Source organism: Notolepis coatsorum (assembly GCF_963971535.1).
Source record: "Notolepis coatsorum genome assembly, chromosome: 2".
Lineage (NCBI taxonomy): Eukaryota > Metazoa > Chordata > Actinopteri > Aulopiformes > Paralepididae > Notolepis > Notolepis coatsorum.
Genome location: NC_140166.1, coordinates 167,590,927 through 167,599,249, shown reverse-complemented (window position 1 = coordinate 167,599,249; position 8,323 = coordinate 167,590,927). Strand labels below are relative to the sequence as shown.

The 8,323-nt window shown below is 42.0% G+C and overlaps 1 protein-coding gene across 1 annotated transcript in view; it reads left to right on the top strand.

Annotated features, from left to right (window-relative positions):
- The first annotated feature begins 211 nt into the window (after positions 1 to 211).
- The window catches only part of brdt (bromodomain, testis-specific), an 84,802-nt gene continuing 76,690 nt past the window's right edge, over positions 212 to 8,323 (top strand). The window contains exons 1-4 of the mRNA XM_084308388.1: positions 212 to 354; positions 5,378 to 5,642; positions 7,152 to 7,289; positions 7,602 to 7,740. Coding sequence (XP_084164514.1) covers positions 5,454 to 5,642; positions 7,152 to 7,289; positions 7,602 to 7,740 — 466 coding nt within the window. The 5' untranslated portion in view covers positions 212 to 354; positions 5,378 to 5,453. The remainder of the gene's footprint in view (positions 355 to 5,377; positions 5,643 to 7,151; positions 7,290 to 7,601; positions 7,741 to 8,323) is intronic.

Sequence of the window (8,323 nt, the reverse complement as noted above, 5' to 3'; positions counted from 1 at the left end):
TGTGTCTCGTATGTTAATAACTAACGCCGTCCTTCAGAAGGTGTGCCGCCAGCGTTACTTGCTCAACTGGAAGTGAGTTGAGTTCTGCGCAGAACAACAAGGAACGGGCCACGTGGCGTGTTTAGACCAATCAGCTCCGAGTTTTCCACAGAAAGGTATAAATACAAGGCGGTTGCTAGGCTAAGCTAACACACACGCAAGGGACGTCGCCATCGAAGAATACGTTTGGACGTAGGTTAGTTTATACCATAGTTTATTTCGTAAGATAACGTTAATGCTAGTGTATTAATGTGTATCTGTAAATCGTCGGTCTCAGTTCGGCAACTAAAACAGTCTTGTACCAGAGACGGAAAGGTAAATTGTCTTAAGGTGGTCAAATAACTAACGTTAGCCAGCTAGCTAGGCCCGGCTAGCTAGGCTTGGTCCTTAGGGACCAATTCATGTTGCGGGGCTAACGTTAGAGCAAGATAGCGCAAAATATTAGCAACTCATAGCTATGTTGGCTTGCTAACAATATAGTAGGTAATGTGTTTTGTAATATGTGAAGTTAAATGTGTGCTTGTGCTGCAAAAAGACCGTCTTACATTTAACGTGTCCTGATGAATTGAAAATGGGGGACCCTGGTGTAAACAAGACGAAAGTCTTTCTCTGGTCTGCATCCCCTTAACAATTGTGTTTATTGAGCTGTACTGTATTGTACCCATTCTGCAATCTGTTAATACAGTTTTCAATCAATCAAACGTTAATAATGTCAAGACTGACTATATAAATTGTTTCCTTGACAACAGTGCGGCGGTTGTGAGAGCATGGGACGCCGTGAATCCAATATGTAACGTTGCTATCTTTCGTGAGGGTGACTCATATTATTATTATTAAACGCAGTTGCTCGCAGTGCCATGCATTACCAATAAATGCCAGTGATCCAAAAGAGCCATTGTGCCATGTATCCATCTCGCAACGCTGTCATTCATGATGATGACCGTGTCACCCGCTGTCAACACCACTCCCCTGGTATCAGGCGCCTGATTAACTTTCATTCACCTAGTCAGTGTAAATATCATACTACAGCAATGCCATTCTATAAATCATTGTTGTGTAGTTTGACCAACCTTTTGTAATTTCTCTCCCAAAAAAAACTGCATTTAAGCATTGGTAACTACTCCCTAAGCATTCCTTGCCAGGCGAAGATGCGCAGCACACAAACACATTTACTCGATATGCTTTAATTTTGCAATGGTAATATGTAAATGCATAACAAATGCCAAAAACTTACATTGAGTCAGAATTGTCTGTTTTATTGAAATCTGCTTTGCAGTTTTATACTCCAGAAGTATGATATTTAGATTAGGTCCCCAAAATGAATGGAGGAGCCTGACACCTGGGAGGAATGGTGGTGTTGACAGTGGACGACAGTGACAGCAGCGGTCGCACACTTTTACTTGTAGATGCACAAGACTGCTGAAACTGAGCATGTTCTAATAAAGTGAAATATCCCTTAAAGCAGACTGATTTCCAAGATCGAAACAGCGAACTTGCACTCAGTTATTGTGTGATTTGCTTTGATAAAATAATGAAATTGATGAATGAATTGTACAGAATCAAGTATTTTATGACATTGTGAATATAGTGCAAAAAATTGTCAAACACACCTCTGCTTTAGCCAGAGTGCCCAAGAATTTACCCTTTGCATCACAGGATGGATATGAAAAAAGGAATGATGTTGAAGATAGCTGTGGTCTGTTGCTGTGCAAAAACACAAGCAGCTGATGCCCCCCCCCCTGCCCCCTCAGTGATGGTCCAATCATAATGATGCTTTAACAATATTAAACAATATTAATTCTTAAGCCCCAGCCCACAACACGCACACCAAGAAAATACCAACACCAAAGCTGAACACCGGTCTGATCCCAGGGCTTGACGTGATGTAACTTTCATTTGGATGCAAAGCTTCACAATAATGCGTTTGATGTTTTACAAAAACCTTTTCTTAAAATCATCTACGGATGTGGGACTATAGTTGGTGAATTCTTGTATTTGGATAGCTTTCATGTCACGATTCTACAGTGGGCTTTCTTTTTATATATTTTTTGTTTTTGTATGATCCTGTATTCAGAAGGGGTTATGGTTTCTGACATTAAAAATGGTTTCTGTATAACAATTTGTATTGATCAAAAATAAAATGGTGAGCAAGATAAACATAACTTGTAATGTAAATTCTTTGGGTTGGGTAAAAGTCAATATCTAACTGGGGGCTATGAAGATCATTGGTAAGTAAAGTGGTATTCGATTGGTAAGATGCATGTGCAGTAGAGAAGCTTAGCCAGAGGTTCTCTAACCCTTATCTCCCTTGGTAGAGTAGGATTGCCCATTGGCTGTTTTGTAGAAGATGGGTTACCTGCATGGGAAAGCCAGTTTTGAAATACAGATCCTGTTATGCATTTTTGAGTACTCTAGGTGGTGTTGATGGACATTGGTGTCTAAAAAGTCTTAACTTATTTGTTCCCATTAACCTTGGGAGTAAAGGATCGTTTTTGTAGAGCATCAAACAGCATATTAAACGTTGATCACATGCTGTTGGTCATTGTGAGAGCTCAGTGCTTTGACTCGAGGTAGGACTACATTTCTGTTTTGATTGCTGATTTCCCTTGAGATTTGTTTTTATACATTTTTTTAATTGATCCCTGCAGCTCATTCTCACATGTAGTAAGCTGACTGTTCACTCCAGATTCCCTCTGTTAAATTGTGCGGCAAGTGTGAACACAAAAAAAAAAATCGTGGACTCCGTATACCACCTGAATTTGGTGGCAGCAAAGAAGCCTATAGGGCTACATGTTCTAATTTAGTCTGCTTTTAGCTTCCCTTGACCACATCTTCAGATAATTGTATATATGTAGAGTCTAAAACTTTTATTGTCTGATAAAGTTGAGTTCAAACCCATTATGTTTCTTAATATGGACTTCGAGCATTAGTTGCTGGACAAAAATAAAAGGGATAGAATTCATTTTTCACCATTTAACGTCTTTCTGTCAGACATGCGGAAAATAAGGTGACATGGCTTTGATTTCTGACATGTGTTTTTGGCATCAGATTTTGTTATTGGGGAAAGGTCCGATATCCTATTACCCTGGTATCCTGAATGATATGTGATATCAGTATCCTGTGTTACTGTCAGACTTGTCTTCACAGGACATTAAGCGTAAAAGATGTCCTGTAATGTAATCAACATGTGCCCTATTGCAACCTTGGAAGTTGCTAAAAAGAACATCCATTGTTATATCTATCGTTAAACCTTTGTTTACCCATCTATGATGGACTACTACACAACCTGCTATTCAGATGATGTACTCTATGCCCAAGCCTAATGTATTCTGTTGGGTGTGAGAGACATTTGGCAAGTTGGACAGAAGGTGGCAGCATTGGCCCCAGATATTTGTAGCAAATGTTTCTTTTTTTATATACGATGCAGTAGTTTGATGTTGATATGGCCACATCTATTTGACCTGAGCTATGTTGCTACGATCGTCCCAATAATTCCTTTGGGCTTTATTTTACAGTTAATGGTATGCTGGCAAGTTATTGGTAATAAATGCATATACCCACAGTATCTGCTACATTAAGTATTGATTGTAAAACTTCATATAGGGCCATATTTTACAGTTGAAGGTATGCTGGCATTAGTTATTGGTAATGCGTCAAATCATGTACTCACAATCTCTGCTGCAAATAAGTATTGATGGCAACCTCTGGTTAAAAAAAGAATACTAGTAGTAACAAGTATATCCAGAAGGAATACAGAAGATTACAGGAAGTACTTTTTGTCACATTCCTGCAAAGCCAGAACTCGTGATTTTCACATAAAAGGTTGTTTATAAATCAAACCCCAACATAAAATAGAGATCACTTGCTGAAATCTCCTGTATCCCATCTAGCAACTACCAGAAACTAGCTGTTTCAAGTTGGTGTAGCACTTCCTGCCTGACAATTATTGCATAACTTAATGCAATACTGCACCGAAAATAGTTTTGTCCACTAGATTTGTCCACCATGCCATGTTTGTGTACCTGAACATTTCCATGCATCCTCAGTCTCAACTTGTTTTTTGACATGGACTTGTGTTCTAGTTTTTGCATTCATGGTCAGGTTGGGCGTTATAACCGCAGGTGGTAAGATCTGTCAAAAAGAGCTGATCTTAACGGCAGTTTTGAGCCATGATGTTCCTTTGTCCGATCAAATGGTCTAATGACCACATGTAGCCCTGTTTTAGACAATGGTCAAATATTTTGGCTTGATGCCAGCCAGTTTGGATGTGTTTCAGATAAACTACAAGATTGACTCACTGTTGGGCTCCTGCATGTAATCTTAAAACGACTACCGTTATCTTGGTAGATTGCAGAATAACTTCTATTAATTTCTGGACTCCTGTATGTAATCTTAAGAAGACTACTGTTAGTGTCTTGGTAGATAGAACTTGAGTGCATTTTACAATGCAATGTATATTAACTTTGTTGGTGGAGATTTGGGAATTATTCCAGCCTCCTCAGCCAAAACGTTTTCCTTTTTGCAGTAAGGGAGAAAAGGCCTCTACCAAATATCACAATTAAAGAAACAACATCATTATGGCAAATGCGCTTACCATCTTTTCCAGAGTCGGACAAGAAGATGGATACCAATTAACTCTTTGTGCGTTCAGTAGAAAACTATCTGGCTGCATTGCAAGCTTAAAACTCCGGAAGATGTGTTTGCTAGGCTAGGCTAGCTGGTCCATATCCACTCACATTAATTTATGCAAATCTAGGCTAGCTTGCAGCCGGATAGCTTCCTACTGAATGCACAAAGAGTTAATTGGTATCCATCTTCTTGTCTGACTCTGGAAAAGATGGTAAGTGCATTTTCCATAATGTTTGCGTGTGCTTTTAAACTATTATGTTTTATCTTTAACTTCAATCAGGGTTCCAACGGTTACAGAGGAAAAAAATCATGGAATTGGAAATGTATGTCTTCCAGGCCTCTTCATACATCTTTCTTTTACTCTCTTGCCAATTACTTTCCTTCCACATTGTTGTAGCTGGCCAGAATAAAGCTTGGGACATTCAAACTCTAAACATTACAACTTATCAATTGAACATGGGCATCGACAAATGTATGTAATGGACATGGAATAACATAATAATAATGCAACACTCAATGAAGTTGCAACATATGCCAAAACTTGAATGACTGCAGGCCTGTTGTTGACTGGAGAAGGTATGGCTTTTTCTTTAGCATTGTTTCAACACTGGATTAATTAACTTCAGATGAATGCACCTGTATCACCCTCAGCTCTCCTGATTTTTTAAAACGATTCCCAATTGAGATCCCAATTTTGTCTTTGGCTTAGGAGAGCGACGTGTGATGAGAGCTGGACTGCAGAGAAGTGCCCCCCCGGTTCGACCGACTCTACTTTGAACGACAGAATGGCGTTCTCTCAGATGCCCACAGCGAGGGGGAACCCCTTTCCCCCGGAGCACAGAAGCATCAAGAAGCCTGGGCGTGTGACCAGCCAGCTGCAGTATCTGGACAGAGTAGTGGCCAGATGCCTGTGGAAGCACCACTTCTCCTGGCCGTTTCGCCAACCCGTAGATGCCGTGGCATTGCACATTCCGGTAAGTAGTTCCTTCTCATGTGAACATGTTTAACCCCCCCCCCCCCCCGGAAGAGGCTGTGCAATGTAGCTGTGCATGTTTTATGTGTTGTAGGGGTAGATGGAGCAGCCGTCTCATGTCCAGAGTGAGATCTCTTAACCTTCCGGAGCAGGGCCTTGGGTGTCACAACCATGAGCTCAGTTTTATTGTCGTTTAGTTTGAGGAGGTTAGATGACATCCAGGTTTTTATTTCGTGGAGGCAGTTGACAAGGGGGCGTGGGGGGAGCTGGGTGGATGGTTTGGTGGAGATGTATAGTTGTGTGTCGTCGAAGTAGGAGTGGAAATTGAGGCTGTGGCGGTGGATGATCTGACCGAGGGGGAGCATGTAGATGGTGAACAGGATTCGGCCAAGTACAGAACCTTGGGGGACGCCTTGGTTCACTGGGGCAGAGGGGGAACTGGAATCACAGATGGTGATGAACTGTGTCCGGGTGGTGAGGTAGGAGTGAAACCAGGAGAGTGCTGAGCCAGTGATGCCAAGGTGGTCGGATAGGCGGTTGAGGAGGATGGAATGGGAAACTCTATCAAAGGCTGCAGAAAGGTCCAGGAGGATGAGGATGCTGATGTGGCCAGAGTCAGCTGCAAGGAGGAGGTTGTTGGTAATTTTGACGAGGGTGGTCTCTGTGCTGTGGTGAGTTCTGAAGCCGGATTGAAAAGGCTCATAGAGCTCATGGTTGGACATAATTGATGGAGTTGAGCGGCCACTGCTCTTTCCAAGATTTTACTAAGGAAAGGAAGGTCGGAGATTGGGCGGTAGTTGTTGAGCTTATCGGACTCAAGACCGGGCTTCTTGATGATGGGAGTGACGGAGGCAGTTTTGAAGCAGGAGGGGACGAGACCGGATTCTAGTGAGGAGTTGATCATGGTGGGGCAGAGAGCAGGGAGGCAGATCTTGACCAGGGTAGTAGGCATGGGGTCGACTGAACAGGTGGAGGCTTTGGCCGAAGCTATAAGCTTGGCAACTTGAGGATCATCCACCGGGGAGAAGGAGGAGAGGCTGCATTGGGGGAGACATCCAGGAGGAAGTGCGAGTGAAGGGGAGGAGGAGGGGGGGCACCACGAGCTGCTGGTAGATGGTGTTTACCCTGTCCTGGAAGAAAACCCAGAGCAGAGGTTGTGGGCACCTGACTGGCGGGGGGATCGGGGGTGCGGAGTAGCCGGTTGATGGTGGAGAATAGTGTCCTGGTTTTTTTTTTCTAGTTACAGATGAAGGTGGAATAATAGTTGGTAAAAAACCTCTAGCCAGGTCTCAAAGCTATAATACAACATTGTGGTGTCTGTCCGGGTTGCAGAAATGTCACCAAAACTAGATTGACTGAGGCTTCAATTGCGTGGTTTCTCATCTGTCTGGGAAGGTGGCCTACTGGGGAGACATCAATTAGGTGACCCCAAAAACATAAAAAAAAATATATATATGATTCTTTATGCATTTATTGTGTTGATGTCATTGTTACTTTATTTCCCCCCTAGGATTATTATTCAATTATAAAAACCCCTATGGATCTGGGCACCATTAAGAAGCGTCTGGAGAACAATTATTACTGGAAGGCAATGGAATGTATACAGGACTTCAACACCATGTTCACCAATTGCTATATATACAACCGGGTAAGGAACATTTTTATTCTTTACACTTGCGATATTTGGTAGCTAAAGGTATACTTGTAGGATTTATACTCTTTATCTGAAACTATATATACACTGTGACAGACACGAGGGGTGTATTGAGCTGTCACCAGATTGGAATGAATAAAATACAGTTACACACAACACAAGGTTTAACAGACGTTTTAATAAAAAAAAATTACCAGACCGACCGACTAATGGACCTTAAGAGGGGACAGTCCTAGTTGCCCGAATCTGAAGTCGTGTTACCTTTAGAGAGTGCATACTTGATGAACTCTCTCTTGTTATCCCCAGCCTGGAGACGATATCGTTGTAATGGCACAAACCCTGGAGAAGCTCTTCCTGCAGAAAGTGGCAGAAATGCCCCAGGAGGAGAACGAAGTGTCAGCAGTTGCTATAAAGTCTGCAGGGAAACTGAGCAAGGCAAACACAGGTACAGTGTGTTCCAGGCCCCACCATTATGATATTATCACGATACGAGTCACGATATTGTAATATTGTGATATTGCTCTATGTTGTGATATACTGCAATTTTTTACCTTTTTTCAACTGCAAATTATGTCCCCAACAGAAAACGTGGTCAACATCGGCAATAAAAATATAAAAATAAATAAATATTTGTTTTATCTAATAAGATAATGTTTTCAGTCTGTTCATCTCGCTCCAATAACTTTTATTGCAGATACTTGGCATCACTGTATCGATACTTGGCATCACCATATCGATATAATATCGGAATGCAAAATGACGCGATATATCGCTGTACCGATTTCCCCCCGCCCCTAGTGTGTTCGCACATGGGGATCGTCCAGCGAACCTAAAAGTTCACGTCTGTGTTTTTAGATGTCAGCCTCAGCGGGACATACCTAATACCTGAGATCGTTGTTCTACATCTTTTTCCATTGAGAGTTTGGTGATTCATCCCCGTCATGACAGGCTTGCATTGGATCTGAAAATATACCTTTACCCCAAATCCTTCAGGAGTGATTGATGCTGCACAGCAGGGGTCAAAATAC